The 22,196-nt window shown below is 44.3% G+C and overlaps 1 protein-coding gene across 1 annotated transcript in view; it reads left to right on the top strand.

Moving 5' to 3' along the window:
• Nucleotides 1–22,196, top strand: part of LOC121547740 (protein HID1) — a 36,833-nt gene that overhangs the window by 1,164 nt on the left and 13,473 nt on the right. Inside the window, exons 2-9 of the mRNA XM_045209730.1 lie at nt 2,103–2,252; nt 3,897–4,067; nt 7,639–7,755; nt 17,053–17,159; nt 17,382–17,495; nt 17,620–17,839; nt 17,990–18,046; nt 18,168–18,308. Coding sequence (XP_045065665.1) covers nt 2,103–2,252; nt 3,897–4,067; nt 7,639–7,755; nt 17,053–17,159; nt 17,382–17,495; nt 17,620–17,839; nt 17,990–18,046; nt 18,168–18,308 — 1,077 coding nt within the window. The remainder of the gene's footprint in view (nt 1–2,102; nt 2,253–3,896; nt 4,068–7,638; nt 7,756–17,052; nt 17,160–17,381; nt 17,496–17,619; nt 17,840–17,989; nt 18,047–18,167; nt 18,309–22,196) is intronic.

Genomic DNA, 22,196 nt, shown 5'->3' with positions numbered 1-22,196 from the left:
GAACAAACATGTGAAGTGGGCCAGTAGCTGAATATATTGTCTGACCAGAACAAACATGTGAAGTGGGCCAGTAGCTGAATATATTGTCTGACCAGAACAAACATGTGAAGTGGGCCAGTAGCTGAATATATTGTCTGACCAGAACAAACGTGTTCCATCATATGTCTACTACTTTGGCCGGTTTCCCGGACATCCATCCATCCATCCACCCATCCATCCACCCATCCATCCATCCATCCATCCATCCATCCATCCATCCATCCATCCATCAGGGACTAAAAAGCAATTAAGAATCTCCATCAAAAGTGATTTTTTGTCCATGATTAAGTATATTTTGTATCCGGGAAACCGGCCCGGGTGTTTATTTGTATCTATATTTAACTGTCCTCCTCCTGTAGGCTGCCGCCATGCAGGTCTCTCTCCTCCTGTAGGCTACAGCCATGCAGGTCTCTCTCCTCCTGTATGCTACAGACATGCAGGTCTCTCTCCTCCTGCATGCTACAGGTCTCTCTCCTCCTGCATGCTGCAGGTCTCTCTCCTCCTGTAGTCTACAGGTCTCACTCCTCCTGTAGTCTACAGGTCTCTCTCCTCCTCTCTCTCCTCCTGTAGTCTACAGGTCTCTCTCCTCCTGTAGGCTGCAGGTCTCTCTCCTCCTGTAGGCTGCAGGTCTCTCTCCTCCTGTAGGCTGCAGGTCTCTCCTGCAGTAGGCTACAGGTCTCACTCCTCCTGTAGGCTACAGCCACACAGGTCTCTCTCCTCCTGTAGGCTGCAGGTCTCTCTCCTGCAGTAGGCTACAGGTCTCACTCCTCCTGTAGGCTACAGCCATGCAGGTCTCTCTCCTCCTGTATCCTACAGCCACACAGGTCTCTCTCCTCCTGTATGCTACAGGTCTCTTTCCTCCTGTAGGCTACAGCCAAGCAGGTCTCTTTCCTCCTGTAGGCTACAGCCAAGCAGGTTTCTCTCCTCCTGTATGATACTGGTCTCTCTCCTCCTGTAGTCTACAGGTCTCTCTCCTCCTCTCTCTCCTCCTGTAGTCTACAGGTCTCTCTCCTCCTGTAGGCTGCAGGTCTCTCTCCTCCTGTAGGCTGCAGGTCTCTCTCCTGCAGTAGGCTGCAGGTCTCTCTCCTGCAGTAGGCTGCAGGTCTCTCTCCTCCTGTAGGCTACAGGTCTCTCTCCTCCTGTAGGCTACAGGTCTCTCTCCTCCTGTAGGCTGCAGGTCTCTCTCCTGCAGTAGGCTACAGGTCTCTCTCCTCCTGTAGGCTACAGCCATGCAGGTCTCTTCTCCTGTAGGCTACAGCCACACAGGTCTCTCTCCTCCTGTAGGCTGCAGGTCTCTCTCCTGCAGTAGGCTACAGGTCTCACTCCTCCTGTAGGCTACAGCCATGCAGGTCTCTCTCCTCCTGTATGCTACAGCCACACAGGTCTCTCTCCTCCTGTAGGCTACAGCCAAGCAGGTCTCTCTCCTCCTGTATGCTACAGGTCTCTTTCCTCCTGTAGGCTACAGCCAAGCAGGTTTCTCTCCTTCTGTATGATACTGGTCTCTCTCCTCCTGTAGGCTATAGCCAAGCAGGTCTCTGAATGAATAATACATGATAATAGAGAAGGGAGATGGCAGCATCACAACCTTTGTGCTACTCAACGAGAGCTTACATAAACGCTCTAGAGTGGAGTGACGTCTGGGACTGGGTTTAGATGTGTGTGTGTGTGGAGTGACGTCAGTCTATGAGATGGTGTGCAGATATACAGTAGTTTCCTCTGACTCACTGGTTGGGTCAGAGCATCAGACTGCCACGTAGTGCCCTGCTAGCTAGCTACTGGCCATGAGGGGGGATAGAAAGGAGGAGAAGCCCTGAAGTTGTGGTCGCAAACACACTGTCACCATCAACACCACACGGGAGCATCGATTACAGACTGAGGAGGCTCTTTTTACTGTGCTCTCATGATGGGGAATGTGTACACAACAGATTAAAGAAAAAGTTGCGCTCATCTCTCCTTGCTGTGGATTTATTTGACTAAGGTTTTGGCTACAGAGCCTTGATCAGACAGGGTGTGATGGGATGGGGAATATATCTGATCCCCTTTTGTTGCCTCATCTCCCCCAGCCCGTGGAGGCTACAGACGATGCCTTCTGGGACCAGTTCTGGACGGAGACTGCCACTACCGTCCAGGATGTGTTTGCTCTGGTGCCGGCAGCGGAGATACGAGCCGTCAGAGAAGAATCTCCCTCCAATCTGGCAACCCTCTGTTACAAGGTAATGTAGGCTACTAGGGTGTGTATGTGTCTGTCTGGGTGTGTCTGTGTCTGTCTGTGTGTGTGTGTGTGTGGTGGGGGGTGGGGGGGACGTGTTTAACTATACTTTTGGGGACCAGAAGTTCCCACAAGAATAGTAAACAAACACAAATTTGACCAACTGGGGGCATTTTGTTGGTCCCCACGAGGTCAAATGCTATTTCTAGGGGGTTAAGGCTAGAATTAGTTAGGGTTAGAATTAGGTTTTGGATTAGGAGCTAGTGTTAAGGTTATATATATGCGGTCCATATTTAATAATAATAAACATTTCAATGTAGGCCTATCCATTTAGGCCAGTGTAAGGGGTTAATCTTTTGTCTACCTTGTTTACAGTTGGTGTAAAAGGAATGCAAGAAGGAGCACAGGAACATTACAGTGGGTGTATTCTGAGAGTTTAGTGGTGCTGTAGTGTAACAGGTGTATTCTGAGTGTTTAGTGGTGCTGTAGTGTAACAGGTGTGTTTAGTGGTGCTGTAGTGTAACAGGTGTGTTTAGTGGTGCTGTACTGTAACAGGTGTATTCTGAGTGTTTAGTGGTGCTGTAGTGTAACAGGTGTGTTTAGTGGTGCTGTACTGTAACAGGTAGGTTTAGTGGTGCTGTACTGTAACAGGTGTATTCTGAGTGTTTAGTGGTGCTGTAGTGTAACAGGTGTGTTTAGTGGTGCTGTAGTATAACAGGTGTGTTTAGTGGTGCTGTAGTGTAACAGGTGTGTTTAGTGGTGCTGTACTGTAACAGGTGTGTTTAGTGGTGCTGTACTGTAACAGGTGTATTCTGAGTGTTTAGTGGTGCTGTAGTGTAACAGGTGTGTTTAGTGGTGCTGTACTGTAACAGGTGTGTTTAGTGGTGCTGTACTGTAACAGGTGTATTCTGAGTGTTTAGTGGTGCTGTAGTGTAACAGGTGTGTTTAGTGGTGCTGTAGTGTAACAGGTGTGTTTAGTGGTGCTGTAGTGTAACAGGTGTGTTTAGTGGTGCTGTACCCTAACAGGTGTGTTTAGTGGTGCTGTACTGTAACAGGTGTATTTAGTGGTGCTGTACTGTAACAGGTGTATTTAGTGGTGCTGTAGTGTAACAGGTGTGTTTAGTGGTGCTGTAGTGTAACAGGTGTGTTTAGTGGTGCTGTAGTGTAACAAGTGTGTTTAGTGGTGCTGTAGTGTAACAGGTGTATTTAGTGGTGCTGTGGTGTAACAGGTGTGTTTAGTGGTGCTGTAGTGTAACAGGTGTGTTAAGTGGTGCTGTACTGTAGTATTGGTCAGGTGTTCCATCTGTGTTTGCTTCTAATATGTCTCTAGTGGGTTTTAAATAGACAGAGGGACTGAGCATGTGTGTGTTTGACCCTTTTCTGTATTTAAACAGACTATTGGTTACCTTGGATACAGTTGGTGTAAAAGGAATGGTAGTGTTTGTTGTTCCCAGTTTGAGGGAATTTAAAGGCTGTATTAATGCAGCAGATGGACAGGACTATTGGAAATGGAATTTTATGCCTGTGTCGAGCCTCAAGGGTCTACTGTAGAAGACCTAAAATGGAAACACTTGCATAAGGAAGAAATTAAGCAGTTTGTGTGTGTGTTTTATTTGACTAACTATACATGTTAATGTGTCCATTCCAGGCAGTGGAGAAGCTAGTCCAGGGGGCTGACTCTGGTTGTCCCTCAGAGAAGGAGAGACAGATCGTCCTGAACTGCGTCCGTCTGCTCACACGTATCCTACCATACATCTTTGAGGACGCAGACTGGAGAGGGTTCTTCTGGTCCACCGTGCCTGGTGCAGGGAGAGCTGGGGTAAGTGTACTGTTCTCCTCATCATGGCTGAGGTTAAACTGACCAGAACGACGCCATCCAATAGAGATAAGAAATGCTGTGCAGAAGTGTTCTGTGCTACCCTAGCCCATTGGACATGTAGCCCTTTGAAGTTGTGATTTCATCATACAGTGAGGGAAAACAGTATTTGATCCCCTGCTGATTTTGTATGTTTTCCCACTGACAAAGAAATGATCAGTCTATCATTTTAATGGTAGGTTTATTTGAACAGTGAGAGACAGAATAACAACAAAATAATCCAGAAAAACGCATGTCAAAAATGTTATAAATTGATTTGCATTTTAATGAGGGAAATAAGTATTTGACCCCCTCTCAATCAGAAAGATTTCTGTCTCCCAGGTGTCTTTTATACAGGTACGAGCTGAGATTAGAAGCACACTCTTAAAAGGGAGTGCTCCTAATCTCAGTTTGTTACCTGTATAAAAGACACCTGTCCACAGAAGCAATCAATCAATCAATCAGATTCCAAACTCTCCACCATGGCCAAGACCAAAGAGCTCTCCAAGGACGTCAGGGACAAGATTGTAGACCTACACAAGGCTGGAATCGGCTACAAGACCATCGCCAAGCAGCTTGGTGAGAAGGTGACAACAGTTGGTGCGATTATTTGCAAATGGAAGAAACACAAAAGAACTGTCAATCTCCCTCGGCCTGGGGCTCCATGCAAGATCTCACCTCGTAGAGTTGCAATTATCATGAGAACGGTGAGGAATCAGCCCAGAACTACACGGGAGGATCTTGTCAATGATCTCAAGGCAGCTGGGACCATAGTCACCAAGAAAACACACTACGCCGTGAAGGACTGAAATCCTGCAGCGCCCGCAAGGTCCCCCTGCTCAAGAAAGCACATATACAGGCCCGTCTGAAGTTTGCCAATGAACATCTGAATGATTCAGAGGAGAACTGGGTGAAAGTGCTCTTTAGCATCAACTCAACTCGCTGTGTTTGGAGGAGGAGGAATGCTGCCTATGACCCCAAGAACACCATCCCCACCGTCAAACATGGAGGTGGAAACATTATGCTTTGGGGGTGTTTTTCTGCTAAGGGGACAGGACAACTTCACTGCATCAAAGGGACGATGGACGGAGCCATGTACCGTCAAATCTTGGGTGAGAACCTCCTTCCCTCAGCCAGTGCATTGAAAATGGGTTGTGGATGGGTATTCCAGCATGACAATGACCCAAAACACACGGCCAAGGCAACAAAGGAGTGGCTCAAGAAGAAGCACATTAAGGTCCTGGAGTGGCCTAGCCAGTCTCCAGACCTTAATCCCATAGAAAATCTGTGGAGGGAGCTGAAGGTTCGAGTTGCCAAACGTCAGCCTCGAAACCTTAATGACTTGGAGAAGATCTGCAAAGAGGAGTGGGACAAAATCCCTCCTGAGATGTGTGCAAACCTGGTGGCCAACTACAAGAAACGTCTGACCTCTGTGATTGCCAACAAGGGTTTTGCCACCAAGTACTAAGTCATGTTTTGCAGAGGGGTCAAATTCTTATTTCCCTCATTAAAATGCAAATCAATTTATAACATTTTTGACATGCGTTTTTTCTGATTTTTTTTGTTGTTATTCTGTCTCTCACTGTTCAAATAAACCTACCATTAAAATGATGGACTGATCATGTCTTTGTCAGTGGGCAAACGTACAAAATCAGCAGGGGATCAAATACTTTTTTCCCTCACTGTATATGCAATTTGCGTATCGGTTTATCAGAGGTCATGGTCATTATTAATTATTAATTTGTTAGTTTGAGACTCACTTTTCTGTTCCCTTCATTTTTGGCTCCTCTTGGCAAATTAAGAGGGATGCACACTGCCAAGGATGCTAGCCTCTGTCTCCACTTGCTAGCCTCTCTCTCAAGCTTTCTGGCGGCTTGAGTAGAAAATATTGCCTGTTACGCAATCCATTAAATGAACTCAGTCTCTCAGAATCAGTGTGTGTTCTCTTCTCCCTATGAACTTACATCAGCATGCCTGCCATGTCTCTACAGAGAGAGAGAGAGAGACGTGATTGGATCAGACCAGTGAGTTCATGACTGCTTCACCATAGTCCAGATCCAGCACTGCCACTGACTGAACAAATCATTTCATTTCGAATGGATTACTTTATCTACAGATAGATGTACTTGTTTACAGATCATTGGATAGAGTTTGTTTTTTCTCAAGGTGAAATGCATGCTGGGAAATGATCACCCAAGATGCACTGTGTAGTGGGTTGGAGAGCAGACAGACACAGGAAGGCTATTCTTTCCTTGCATTGGGTTTGATCTGTCATCACCCTTTTCAGCTTTGTATGAAACAGATCTTCTACTTGGATCTGTGAGTGAGTGCCTCACTCTGGTACTGTCTGGCCCCCCCCACTACTGAAGCTACTGCTGTGCTGTCTGGTGGGAACTGCATGGATTCAGGTTTTCAAAGCTCTGACCTGCCAGTGTTTTAAGATGTGACCAAGCTGGGTTTTATTCATTAGGGCACACCTTACACAAGGTTTTTGATACATTTTGATAACACAAAACATTTAATGTTTTGATTTTTGGACAATATTATGTAGTACCTCCCCGTTTCAGTCCGTTTTCTTCCGTTTTCATGCCTAATGAACACTACCCTGGGGTTGAGCTCACTATCCCAGGCAGAGAGAGTTCTTTGAGTTGGGGATTTCCTTCTCCTTCCATGTCTGCTAATTGTTGAGCCAGCTGGGTCTCCTGTTACCTGGTCTGTAGAGCACCTCAGCCTGCCTGAACACTGCTCATATTGTGTCCCCCTCCCTCTTGCCTCCCCATGCATCCCTCCTGGCCAGTGGTTGAATTGAGGAGGTATTGGATAACCTTCTTAATTAAAGTGAGAGGCTGGACGGAGAATGGGGAACTATTATGGGAATATGTGTGAATGCGGAATGACTGTAGCAATCAATGAGGAGGCATTCTCTACTACGCACTGATTTGGACTGGTTGGGATACTATGGTTATAAAATAGTCTCAAAACACAATTGAGTTTGATATTTTTATGCAGTGCTACTGAGCCCATCATATACTACAGTAATACTATATAAATGTACTATTAGTATCTCAATGACATGTTTCCTGTGACCAAGCTCTTGCTCTGTCTCCTAGCAGGGTTGATTGATTTTTTATTTATTTGCCAGTTAAAGAAAACATATACATTCTAAATAACGTGACGGGGATAACACAATAAAGTCAGACTTACAGTATTTCCATTGTGGAAATGGAGCAAAATAAACAACACATTTTAAAGGGATACTTTGGGATTTTAGCAATGTAACCCTTTATCTACTTCCCCAGAGTCTGATGAACTCATGGATACCATTTTTATGTCTCTGTGTCCAGTATGAAGGGAGTTAGAGGTAGTTTTGCTAGCCAATACTAACTAGCGTTAGTCTCTAAATATTTACAATATTTACAGAGCTCTCTGCCACAGTGCCATGGGAACCACGGAACCAGGATGAAGGTGATGATGATGAGGATTGGATTGTGTCCTAGGAGGAGAAGGATGATGATGATGATGTCTTATCTCCCAGCAGGATGAAGGTGATGATGATGGAGCGAGGCCCCTGGCTGAGTCTCTCCTCCTAGCTGTATCTGACCTGTTTTTCTGTCCAGACTTCACTGTGCAGAGCCACAAGAGCGCAGGCTCGGTGAGTAACCTCCTCCACTTCAGACAAACACTCTGAGAGAAATGTGTCTTGAACAGCGTTCCTCTCATGAGAGGAAGAAACAGATAAACTACTTGACCAGTTTGTATTAAGCATTATCACACTCTACGTTCTGTATTTTGAGGGGACAAATTGTAATTCAAGATCTGTGCACCTGAAGGAGATTATGCGGACGTTTGCACGGATCCCAAATTAGGATTGGTCCCTAAGTGAACACAATGTCCCATTAGACCCCTGTTGTGGTCCCATGCTGTTAGCTCCCCTGTTCAGGCTCCAGGGTTAATGAGTGACTCCAGTGCACAGCGGGAGCCGTGTGAGGTGAGGTGAGGTGTGGCCATGTTTGTCAACTGGGCTGAGAAAGGAGGAGAGGGGGAGGAGGATGGGGGTAGACACTGCTTATCCACAGACAGGGCCCTGGCTGGACAGGGCCCAATGGTGGTGTTGCTGGCTGGACAGGGCCCAATGGAGTTGTTGCTGGCTGGACAGGGCCCAATGGTGTTAGATGGCCTGTGAAATAAAGTGGTCACCCTCCACCCTCTTAATCCCCCAGTTGATCACTCACTCACAGATACACGCGTGCACACACACACACACACACACACACACACACACACACACACAGAACGTCTCTCACTTTCTTGGTTAGAGTCAACTATTGAGAGTAAATAATATCATGAAAGACTGACTGCACAACATTGTGAACTGAACTCTCCCTTAATATACTGTTGACATACAGTACCAGTCAAAAGTTTGGACACACCTACTAATTCCAGGGTTTTTCTTCATTTTTACTATTTTCTACATTGTAGAATAATAGTGAAGACATAAAAACTATGAAGTAACACATATGGAATCATGTAGTAACCAAAAAAGTGATAAACAAATCCAAATATATTGTATATTTGAGATTATTCCCAAAAAAATAAACACCTTTATTTAACTAAGCAAGTCAGTTAAGAACAAAATCTTATTTACAATGACGGCCTACACCGGCCAAACCCGGACGATGCTGGGCCAATTGTCCGCGGCCCTGTGGGACTCCCAATCACGGCCGGTTGTGATACAGCCTGGAATCGAACCAGGGGGTCTGTAGTGACGCCTCAAGCGCCTTAGACCGCTGCGCCACTCGGGAGCAGTCTAATAGCCACCCTTTGCCTTGATGACAGCTTTGCACACTCTTGGCATTCTCTCAACCAGCTTCATGAGGTAGTCACCTGGAATGCATTTCAATTAACAGGTGTGCCTTCTTAAAAGAACAGCTCAAATAAGCAAAGAGAAACGACAATCATTACTTTAGGACATGAAGGTCAGTTAATCGCAAAAACCATCAAGCGCTATGATGAAACTGGCTCTTATGAGGACCGCCACAGGAATGGCAGACCCAGAGTTGCCTCTGCTGCAGAGGATAAGTTCATTAGAGTTACCAGCCTCAGAAATTGCAGCCCAAATAAATGCTTCACAGAGTTCAAGTAACAGACATATCTCAACATCAACTGTTCAGAGGAGACTGTGTGAACCAGGCCTTCATGGTTGAATTGCTGCAAAGAAACCTACTAAAGGACACCAATAAGAAGAAGAGACTTGCTTGGGCCAAGAAACATGAGCAATGGACATTAGACCGGTGGAAATTTGTCCTTTGGTCTGGAGTCCAAATTGGAAATGTTTGGTTCCAACCACTGTGTCTATGTGAGACGCGGTGTGGGTGAATGGATTATCTCTGCATGTGTATTTCCCACCGTAAAGCATGGAGGAGGAGGTGTTATGGTGTGGGGGTGCTTTGCTGGTGACACTGTCTGTGATTTATTTAGAATTCAAGGCACACTTAACCAGCATGGCTACCACAGCATTCTGCAGCGATACGCCATCTCATCTGGTTTGGGCTTAGTGGGACTATCATTTGTTTTTCAACAGGACAATGACCCAACACACCTCAAGGCTGTGTAAGGGCTATTTGACCAAAAATGAGCGTGATGGAGTGCTGCATCAGATGACCTGGCCTCCACAATCCCCCGACCTCAACCAAATTGAGATGGTTTGGGATGAGTCGGACCGCAGAGTGAAGAAAAAGCAGCCAACAAGTGCTCAGCATATGTGGGAACTCCTTCAAGACTGTTGGAAAAGCATTCCAGGTGAAGCTGGTTGAGAGAATGCCAAGAGTGTGCAAAGCTGTAATCAAGGCAAAGGTGGCTATTTGAAGAATCTCAAAAAATAAAATATATTTTGATTTGTATATCACTTTTTTGGTTACTACATGATTTCATATGTGTTATTTCATAGTTTTGATGTCTTCACTATTATTCTACAATGTAGGAAATAGTAAAAATAAAGAAAAACCCTTGAATGAGTAGGTGTGTCCAAACTTTTGACTGGTACTGTAGTAATCTATGAAGATCAACAATGAGGCTGCTGCTGACAGCTATGTTCTAACTAGGTTATAGTAAAATGGATTCAAATGTCTGCCTGGCTGCCACAGTTAGTGGGGAAAAAAAGTATTTAGTCAGCCACCAATTGTGCAAGTTCTCCCACTTAAAATGATGAGAGAGGCCTGTAATTTTCACAATAGGTACACGTCAACTATGACAGACAAATTGATATTTTTTTTCTCCAGAAAATCACATTGTAGGATTTTTTATGAATTTATTTGCAAATTATGGTGGAAAATAAGTATTTGGTCACCTACAAACAAGCAAGATTTCTCCACTCGTTACCTGTATTAATGGCACCTGTTTGAACTTGTTATCAGTATAAAAGACACCTGTCCACAACCTCAAACAGTCACACTCCAAACTCCACTATGGCCAAGACCAAAGAGCTGTCAAAGGACACCAGAAACAAAATTGTAGACCTGCACTAGGCTGGGAAGACTGAATCTGCAATAGGTAAGCAGCTTGGTTTGAAGAAATCAACTGTGGGAGCAATTATTAGGAAATGGAAGACATACAAGACCACTGATAATCTCCCTCGATCTGGGGCTCCACGCAAGATCTCACCCCATGGGGTCAAAATGATTACAAGAACGGTGAGCAAAAATCCCAGAACCACACGGGGGGACCTAGTGAATGACCTGCAGAGAGCTGGGACCAAAGTAACAAAGCCTACCATCAGTAACACACTACGCCACCAGGGACTCAAATCCTGCAGTGCCAGACGTGTCCCCATGCTTAAGCCAGTACATGTCCAGGCCCGTCTGAAGTTTGCTAGAGTTCATTTGGATGATCCAGAAGAGGATTGGGAGAATGTCATATGGTCAGATGAACCAAAATATAACTTTTTGGTAAAAACTCAACTCGTCGTGTTTGGAGGACAAAGAATGCTGAGTTGCATCCAAAGAACACCATACCTACTGTGAAGCGTGGGGGTGAAAACATCATGCTTTGGGGCTGTTTTTCTGCAAAGGGACCAGGACGACTGATCCGTGTAAAGGAAAGAATGAATGGGGCCATGTATCGTGAGATTTTGAGTGAAAACCTCCTTCCATCAGCAAGGGCATTGAAGATGAAACGTGGCTGGGTCTTTCAGCATGACAATGATCCCAAACACACCGCCCGGGCAACGAAGGAGTGGCTTCATAAGAAGCATTTCAAGGTCCTGGAGTGGCCTAGCCAGTCTCCAGATCTCAACCCCATAGAAAATCTTTGGAGGGAGTTGAAAGTCCGTGTTGCCCAGCGACAGCCCCAAAACATCACTGCTCTAGATGAGATCTGCATGGAGGAATGGGCCAAAATACCAGCAACAGTGTGTGAAAACCTTGTGAAGACTTACAGAAAACATTTGACCTGTGTCATTGCCAACAAAGGGTATATAACAAAGTATTGAGAAACTTTTGTTATTGACCAAATACTTATTTTCCACCTTAATTTGCAAATAAATTCATAAAAAATCCTACAATGTGATTTTCTGGATTATTTTTTCTCATTTTGTCTGTCATAGTTGACGTGTACCTATGATGAAAATTACAGGCCTCTCTCATCTTTTTAAGTGGGAGAACTTGCACAATTGGTGGCTGACTAAATAATTTTTTTCCCCACTGTATCTCTCTCTCTGGTGTTGTAGATGGGTAAAGTCAGATGAATGCTCCGCTCAGGTGGAAGTAAGAGTGAACAAAGGGTGCGTCCCCAAATTGCACACTATTCCCTATATAGTGCACTACTGTTGACCAAAGCCCAATGAGCCCTGGTAAAAGTAGTGCACTATATACAGATGTAGGATCTTAATCAAATCAAATTGTATTGGTCACATACACATATTTAGCAGATGTTATTGCGGGGGTAGCGAAATGCTTGACCTGTTTTGTCACAGGAGGAAGATAATCATGCAGCAAGAGGATTTGAATGTCCAGCGCCAGGGGGCAGCTGGAAGCGGTGTTTGAATACAATGCAATTCCGTACCTACATTGTACCTTAGACTGTTCAAGTAGCCTATGTAGCTTCAGCGCATCTCGTGTCAAGTATGTGGATTATAATATATGGACATATTTGTAGGGGGTAGATGTATTTTTCGTTAGGGAAAATCAATTGTTTTATTATATGTTCAAGGCAACCAATAGGAAGAATACATTATTTTGGCCTCAGTGTCTGTCGGTTACAGCAGCTGACCCCGGCACACAGAGTGTGGGTTAGAATCCGGCCCACCCTCCCCCTATCTTATCCATCTTTCCAAAACTGTTCTATCTTTTCAGTAAAAGCTTTACGAGAAAAAAAAAATTAACGGAAGGAGTGGGACTGCCCCACTCCTTTAAAAAATAATTTTAAGAAAGAATAAATAATTGGACAAATAACAATTAGATTGTGAGCGCACGACCTACATAAAACATGATTATAAATAATACAAGGTAGGGCAGCAGGTAGCTTAGTGGTTAAGAGCGTTGTGCCTAGTAGCCGAAAGGTCGCTGGTTCTAATCCCCGAGCCGACTAGGTGAAAAATCTGTCGATGTGCCCTTGAGCAAGGCACTTAACCCTAATTGCTCCTGTAAGTCACTCTGGATAAGAGCGTCTGCTAAATGACTAATTATTATTATTATTAAATTGATTCATAGAACATGCACAGACCTAGCAGGTAACAATAGATGCTATGCTAACTGATATATAAAGCAACAATAGATGCTATGCTAACTGATATATATATAAAGCAACAATAGATGCTATGCTAACTGATATATAAAGCAACAATAGATGCTATGCTAACTGATATATAAAGCAACAATAGATGCTATGCTAGCTTATATATAAAGCAACAATATATGCTATGCTAGCTGATATATAAAGCAACAATATATGCTATGCTAACTGATATATAAAGCAACAATAGATGCTATGCTAACTGATATATAAAGCAACAATATATGCTATGCTAACTGATATATATAAAGCAACAATAGATGCTATGCTAGCTTATATATAAAGCAACAATATATGCTATGCTAATTGATATATAAAGCATACCCATAACATGATGCAGCCACCACCATGCTTGAAAATATTTAGAGTGGTACTCAGTGATGTGTTGTGTTGGATTTACCCCAAACATAACGCTTCCTATTCAGATTTGTTTTTGCAGTTTTACTTTAGTGCCTTATTGCAAACAGGATGCATGTTTTAGAATATTTGTATTCTGTACAGGCTTTCTTCTTTTCACTCTGTCAATTAGGTTAGTATTGTGGAGAACTACAATGTTGTTGATCCATCCTCAGTTTTCTCCTATCACAACCATTAAACTCTGTAACTGTTTTAAAGTCACCATTGGCCTCATGGTGAAATCCCTGAGCGGTTTCCTTCCTTTCCGGCAACTGAGTTAGGAAGGACGCCTGTATATTTGTAGTGACTGGGTGTATTGATACACCATCCAAAGTGTAATTAATAACTTTACCATGCTCAAAAGGATATTCAATGTCTATTTTTTTATTCAATGTCTATTCAATGTCTACCAATAGATATCCTTCTTTGCGAGACATTGGATAACCTCCCTGGTCTTTGTGGTTGAATGTGTGCTTGAAATTCACTGCTCGACTGAGGGACCTTACAATTATATGTATGTGTGAGGTACAAAGATGAGGTAGTCATTCAAAAATCATGATAAACACAATTATTGCACACAGAGTGAGTCCATGCAACCTATTATGTGACTTGTTAAGCACATTTCTACTCCTGAGCTTATTTAGGTTTGGCGTAACAAAGGGGTTGAATACTTATTGACTCAAGACATTTCAGCTTTTCATTTTTTTTTATATGTAAACATTTCGAAAAACATAATTCCACTTTGACATTATGGGGTTTTGTGTGTAGGCCAGTGACCAAAAATCTATGTTTCATCCATTTTAAATTCAGGCTTCATTTTCAAATGTGGAAAAATTCAAGGGGTGTGAATACTTTCTGAAGGCACTGTATGTTATCCATTAAGTAGGCCTTTCTTATCAAGTCCATATTTGAAATGTGTAACAAAATTTAGTAAATCGGGGGGGATTGAGTTATTTGTTCCAGGAGGCGTGGGCTGGAATCAAACCAAATAAGCAAAAAAATCAAAAAAATAAGCAAACACGTTTGGTGTTCGCCAAAAGCCATGTGGGAGACTCTCCAAACAAATGGAAGAAGGTACTCTGGTCAGATGAGACTAAAATTGAGCTTTTTGGCCATCAAGGAAAACGCTATGTCTGGCGCAAACCCAACACCTCTCATCACCCCGAGAACACCATCCCCACAGTGAAGCATGGTGGTGGCAGCATCATGCTGTGGGGATGTTTTCATCGGCAGGGACTGGGAAACTGGTCAGAATTGAAGGAATGATGGATGGCGCTAAATACAGGGAAATTCTTGAGGGAAACCTGTTTCAGTCTTCCAGAGATTTGAGACTGGGACGGAGGTTCACCTTCCAGCAGGGCAATGACCCTAAGCATACTGCTAAAGCAACACTCGAGTGGGCGGCAGGTAGCTTAGTGGTTAAGAGCGTTGTGCCAGTAACCGAAAGGTCGCTGGTTCTAATCCCTGAGCCGACTAGGTGAAAAATCTGTCGATGTGCCCTTGAGCAAGGCACTTAACCCTAATTGCTCCTGTAAGTCGCTCTGGATAAGAGCGTCTGCTAAATGACTAAAATGTAAATGTTAATGTTTAAGGGGAAACATTTAAATGTCTTGGAATGGCCTAGTCAAAGCCCAGACCTCAATCCAATTGAGAATCTGTGGTATGACTTCAAGATTGCTGTACACCAGCGGAACCTATCCAACTTGAAGGAGCTGGAGCAGTTTTGCCTTGAAGAATGGGCAAAAATCTAAGTGGCTAGATGTGCCAAGCTTATGGAGACATACCCCAAGAGACTTGCAGCTGTAATTGCTGCAAAAGGTGGCTCTACAAAGTATTGACTTTGGGGGGGTAAATAATTATGCACACTCAAGATTTATGTTTTTTTGTCTTATTTCTTGTTTGTTTCACAATAAAAGATATTTTGCATCTTCAAAGTGGTAGGCATGTTGTGTAAATCAAATGATACAAACCCCCCAAAAATCCATTTTAATTCCAGGTTGTAAGGCAACAAAATAGGAAACATGCCAAGGGGGGTGAATACTTTTGCAAGCCACTGTACCTGTTAAATCCACTGCAATCCGTGTAGATGAAGGGGAGGAGACATGTTATTGAGACATGGATTGTGTATGTGTGCCATTCAGAGGGTGAATAGGCAAGACAAAAGGTGTAAGTGCCTTTGAACAGGGTATGGTAGTAGGTGCCAGGCACACCGGTTTGAGTGTGTCAAGAACTGCAACGCTGCTGGGTTTTTCACGCTCAACAGTTTCCCATCTGTATCAAGAATGGGCCACCACCCAAAGGACATCCAGCCAACTTGACACAACTGTGGGAAGCATTGGAGTCAACATGGGCCAGCATCCCTGTGTAATGCTTTCGACACCTTGTAGAGTCCATGCCCCCGATGAATTGAGGCTGTTCTGAGGGCACAAGGAGGTGTGCAGCTCAATATTAGGAAGGTGTTCCTAATGTTTTGTTCACTCTGTATGTGTGCGCTGAAGGCAGTGGCCGGCCCTAACTGCTAGACCACCCCAGGCCACAATTGAACTCAGTTTTGACAGGTGATTCGTAACCTTAGAAATTAGAAACCTTAAGACGTCTTCTTTGTTGATAATATATACTGTAGATCAAAACAATCATAGTATGTGTGTTTTTTTATTTTTTTATTTTTTTTATTCAGTCGCTCTCTTTCATGTGCCATTGCGCTCCATCCTGTAGGCTACCTCACTATTCTCAATGTCATCTTGTCTTTAAATCTGATATTATAGACCTGTGCGATTAGTTTTGATTAGCTATAGTTTAGGTGTACAGCTGCATTTCGGATACACTTGACACTTGTATGTCGTAGTGGAGACCAATATCTATCTTGTGTGATGAAGCTACATGAAACGACGGTTGTTGATGTGTATGGATGCATTTTTGTACATTTTTATGTTGCAGTAACCTACAGGCCTACAGTAGGACATTTTTATGAATATTCTGTCTGGAGCTTTAGCGTTTGAGCGAGTGAGGAGGATGATTTTGATAGCTGGCGCTGGTCCGAATGACACTCTGCCGCCGCATGGAGAGAACGGGAACTGTGGCTTTTCAGTGAACGTATCTAAACTAAACTCATTTGAATTTTGTGATGCGCAGGAAAAATGTCCCGTGACAAAAGTGATCAAATGAAGATCCGATATCTGTATGGAATAGATAATCACAGCTACAGGAACATGAACATGCATCCACCCCCCCCCTGGCTGTCCATCAGGCTGTTGACTGCTACTGTAGTACCATGCTCCATTATCAGTCACCCGTTCATGACCGACAAGCCACGATGCGTTTAGTTCATGATTCAGCTCTCACAGTCACAGCTCTCACAGTCACAGCTCTCACAGTCACAGTCACAGCTCTCACAGTCACAGTCACAGCTCCACAGTCACAGCTCCCACAGTCACAGCTCCCACAGTCACAGCTCTCACAGTCACAGCTCTCACAGTCACAGCTCTCACAGTCACAGCTCTCACAGTCACAGCTTGCTACCCTCTCTGCTGATATGAATAAAGCATGGCCCACCATCTCCTTTGTGCCCTCATCACCTTCCCATTTGACGATCATGAATTCTTTACATGACACGTTGTGCAGTGAACTATGGTTTGTACCATGTTTAATTAACCAAACAATCATTGTGCTATGTTTATGGAGTGTAACAATAGCATTTCATTTAATTAAAATATAATTACTGCTAGACTAGGTTTGAAGGTCACCTCCGTGTTCCCCTCTTCTCCAGGACACAGCGGAGGACATGCAGTCCATAGACAGCTGTGAGTACATCTGGGAGGCAGGGGTGGGGTTCGCTCAGTCACCCCCTCTCAACTATATCCACGACCTCAACAGGTGAGACCCAGGGAGGACGGAGGGGGGGGGGGGGCATCCCTGAATTACTAGATCTACTTGTGTAGGATAGGGTATACTCAATATAGCGACAATTCCACTTGGTACATCAGGGGGCAAGATTAAACTCCTACCATGTACACCTGTCCAGCCGTCTCAGAGCCAAGGGGCTCGGAGTTGATTTCAGATTTGTTCCTATTATTCTCTCTCCACTGTTGTGGTCAGGATGGAGCTTCTAAAGCTGCTGCTGACCTGTTTCTCTGAAGCCATGTACCTGCCCCCCTCTGCTGACAACATCCTCAACCCCTGGGTTACCTTCTTCTGCGCAACAGACAACCGGTAACACACACACACACACACACACACACACACACACACACTTTATGACTGATGATTTGGTTTGAAGAGAGTGTGTGTGTGTGTGTGTGTTACACTAATCGTAACCTCTTCCTCCCCCTCCCAGACATAGCCTGCCTCTCTTCACGTCTCTCCTCAACGTGGTGTGCGCCTATGACCCAGTGGGGTACGGTATCCCCTACAACCACCTGATGTTCTCTGACTACCGAGAGGTGCTGGTGGAGCATGCTGTCCAGGTCCTCATAGTGACTCTGGAGCACGAGACCGGGCCAGCCGCAGCCCAACACAGCCTGGACCACTCAGACTCCACCATGGAGGACCAGGAGGTAAAAAGAGACCCTGATTCTCCAATCCCCTGTGGAGATCTGGATAGGAATAAGTAACATGGCGGTAGCGCCATCTTGCCTCTGGCCACGTGGAATTGTTGGTTGTTGTATCATCTGTTGTCATAATGTTTCTCTTTCTTGTGTTCTCAGCCTGTAGGACCAGACAACCTGTTTGTAAACTACCTGTCCAGGATCCATAGGGAGGAGGTAAGACACTAACGTACACTGTTTAAACGGTCAATATGACTCCGGGTCAATCAGAGGTCCTTTTTCTAACCATTCAAGTCACAGTACATTGAAGGGTGAGTTTGTTGTTGTCTTTCTCCAGGACTTCAGCTTCATCCTGAAGGGTCTTGCCAGACTGATGACCAACCCTCTGATCCAGACCTACCTGCCCAACTCAGCCAAGAAGATCCAGTTCCACCAGGAGTTACTGGTGCTCTTCTGGAAGCTCTGTGACTTCAACAAGGTTCGGACCGGAGCGCTAGTACCTGCATCGCATCATTCCTACATTGAAGGATACAACACTGCTGTATTAGCCTTAACTAGGACTGTTGCGGTGACTGTATTACCGCCACACCGGCAGTCATGAGTAACGGGTGACTGTATTACCGCCACACCGGCAGTCATGAGTAACGGGTGACTGTATTACCGCCACACCGCCAGTCATGAGTAACGGGTGACTGTATTACCGCCACACCGGCAGTCATGAGTAACGGGTGACTGTATTACCGCCACACCGCCAGTCATGAGTAACGGGTGACTGTATTACCGCCACACCGCCAGTCATGAGTAACGGGTGACTGTATTACCGCCACACTGCCAGTCATGAGTAACGGTAATCTCTTCTTATGCATTCTGGACATTTACATTTACATTTGAGTCATTTAGCAGACGCTCTTATCCAGAGCGACTTACAGTTAGTGAATACATATTTTTTTAATTTATTTTTTATACTGGCCCCTCATTGGGAATCGAACCCACAACCCTGGCGTTACAAACGCCATGCTCTATCAACTGAGCTACATCCCTGCCGGCCATTCCCTCCCCTACCGTGGACGACGCTGGGCCAATTGTGCGCCGCCCCAAGGATCTCTAGTGGCACAGTTAGCACTGCGACGCGGCGCCTTAGACCACTGCGCCACTCGGGAGACATGCGTTGGTTAGTACCCAACTCGCTATTAATGACCATCAGGTCCTAATGGCCTGGTACTCAGGGCTCTATTGTCCCTCTAACCATCAGGTCGCTAACGGCCTGGTACTCAGGGCTCTATTGTCCCTCTAACCATCAGGTCCTAATGACCTGGTACTCAGGGCTCTATTGTCCCTCTAACCATCAGGTCCTAATGGCCTGGTACTCAGGGCTCTATTGTCCCTCTAACCATCAGGTCCTAATGACCTGGTACTCAGGGCTCTATTGTCCCTCTAACCATCAGGTCCTAATGACCTGGTACTCAGGGCTCTATTGTCCCTCTAACCATCAGGTCCTAATGACCTGGTACTCAGGGCTCTATTGTCCCTCTAACCATCAGGTCCTAATGACCTGGTACTCAGGGCTCTATTGTCCCTCTAACCATCAGGTCCTAATGACCTGGTACTCAGGGCTCTATTGTCCCTCTAACCATCAGGTCCTAATGGCCTGGTACTCAGGGCTCTATTGTCCCTCTAACCATCAGGTCCTAACGGCCTGGTACTCAGGGCTCTATTTCCCTCTAACCATCAGGTCCTAATGACCTGGTACTCAGGGCTCTATTGTCCCTCTAACCATCAGGTCCTAATGGCCTGGTACTCAGGGCTCTATTGTCCCTCTAACCACTCGGACATCGATGCAAATCCAATCGAAAATCACATCAAACACTTATCATAAACAGTATCGCGCTTTTAAAAACTCGCCTCACACTGTGATCGATCAGTATGAAGAAAGAACAACGGGTGGTAACATGAAAACATGGTCGTTGAGGATGTTGTTTCAAAGCCTAACACAACGAAATGCACAGTACTTTCTAAGGTGATGATTCATTCAAAACACTCATACGTATATTTGAGTTTATGCATACGTATATACTGTAGGCCTATATACGAGTCAAAGCCCAGGGGGGAAAAACGCTGAATTAAAATAATGATTATGCCGTTATACAATACATAGCCTAATGCAAATTACGTATGGGCAGAAAAACATAAAAAAAAAAAAAGCTGATTTAAGATGTTTTTGGTACATACAGTGGGGAGAACAAGTATTTGCAGTACTGAGTAGAGAACAGGAGGGCTTCTTAAAGAAAAACTAACAGGTCTGTGAGAGCCGGAATTCTTACTGGTTGGTAGGTGATCAAATACTTATGTCATGCAATAAAATGCAAATTAATTACTTAAAAATCATACAATGTGATTTTCTGGATTTTTGTTTTAGATTCCGTCTCTCACAGTTGAAGTGTACCTATGATAAAAATGACAGACCTCTACATGCTTTGTAAGTAGGAAAACCTGCAAAATCGGCAGTGTATCAAATACTTGTTCTCCCCACTGTAACTGGTCTAGCCTATCCTCTAAAAATTAAACAAATTCTAGTAATCGCCTTTGAGTGTGGACTGTACTATTATGCAAACTGGATGGACTGGTTACATTATGCTACGCTTCAAACTTTATATCCCATGAGTCTGGGAGAGAACGTATAGATAAGCTTAGGCAAATGCCGTTGCTTCACTGATTGTACAGGGCGTCTTACAGAGTCGGCCTACAATTATAGTGAATTTGTATTTGAATAGCCTAGTAATAGGGATTTCTTTTCATATTTTTCATAATTAGTAGCCTGACACATTACCTTTTAGCTACAGAATATCTCACTACCTTGATTTTCCATCTCCTGGGGGCTGTCAACGGTTTAATTAAATATGTTTTGTTTTGAAAACATGTTACTATCAATGTTCCCGAACAGATGTCACTTGGTTTCCCAAATTAACCACTAGGTAGCTGCAGGAACAGGGTTGGAGAGCCCATGGCATACAGAGTTTGGGCGGAATATTACCTGTCGAGCAGGAAGAGGCTGCATGCTCCTCAAACAGTGGTTGGTTGATGCTTGGAGTGAAATAACCAGAGTAGCCTACCCTCGCTATTCGAGTCAGACAGAGGACATGTCTCTCTCCCCCCTCCTGTCCGTTTGATAATGGGCCATTCTAACTATATATACAAAAGTATGTGGACACCCCTTCAAATTAGTGGATTCATCTATTTCAGCCACACCCGTTGCTGACAGGTATATAAAATCGAGCACACAGCCATGCAAACTCCATAGACAAACATTGGCAGTAGAAGGGCTAGGCCCTTAGTTCCAGTGAAGGGAAATCTTAACGCTACAGCATAGAATGACATTCTACACGATTCTGTGCTTCCAACATTGTGGCAACAGTTTGGGAAAGGCCCTTTCCTGTGCCCCCGTGCACAAAGCAAGGTCCATACAGAAATGATTTGTCGAGATCGGTGTGGAAGAACTTGACTGGCCTGCACAGAGCCCTGACCTCAACCCCATCGAACAACTTTGGAATGAATTGGAACACCAACTGCGAGCCGGGCCTAATCGCCCAACATCAGTGCCCGACCTCACTAATGCTCTTGTGGCTGAATGGAAGAAAGTCCCCGCAGCAATGTTCCAACATCTAGTGGAAAGCCTTCCCAGAAGAGTAGAGGCTGTTATAGCAGCAAAGGGGGGACCAACTTCATATGAATGCCCATCATTAATAACCTATAGTCGCATCTTGCAGCCCATATATCTTTTGATTTCTAAGACATTCTAAGTTTGTATCATTCACAACTAAAGTTGCCAAATAACTCAAAATCGAGTTTATCGGACCTGTTTCAAATTATCACTTTTACGTTCAACATTGCCACTTCATATGTGCACTCGCTCAGGAATGGGAAAAATATCCTTTTTATTTTTTGTTCAATTACATTATTCTTACTATAAAATCATATAATATAAAATAATGGCACGGGACTTATAAGCATATCTTGTCTGCTAAATTAACTAGCCTACTGCCCATGGCATGGCGCATAGCCAGATAGTCTAACATACAGTAGGCCAACTCATATTCTGTTCTTCTGAAATACATTTTCTTCATATCGTTCTTTTAGACCTGCCTAACATAAATAATGTATTTATTGTGATGGTGTGTATTAAATGTATTTATTCTACTTTTTTAAATGTAGATGTTCCAAAGGCGTGCATCAGCGGCTTGTATGTGTGCCAGGAGATGCTAAACGTGTTTATGTTAATTAACGGTCAATTACTGTGAGACCGGCAGTCTTTTGCGTGACAACAACTGGCTGACAATTTCTTGACTGCCACAGCCCTAGCCTTAACACT

Source organism: Coregonus clupeaformis, chromosome 31 (genome assembly GCF_020615455.1).
Source record: "Coregonus clupeaformis isolate EN_2021a chromosome 31, ASM2061545v1, whole genome shotgun sequence".
Lineage (NCBI taxonomy): Eukaryota > Metazoa > Chordata > Actinopteri > Salmoniformes > Salmonidae > Coregonus > Coregonus clupeaformis.
Note: the sequence above shows the minus strand (reverse complement) of the source record. Positions and strands in the feature narration are given on the sequence as shown.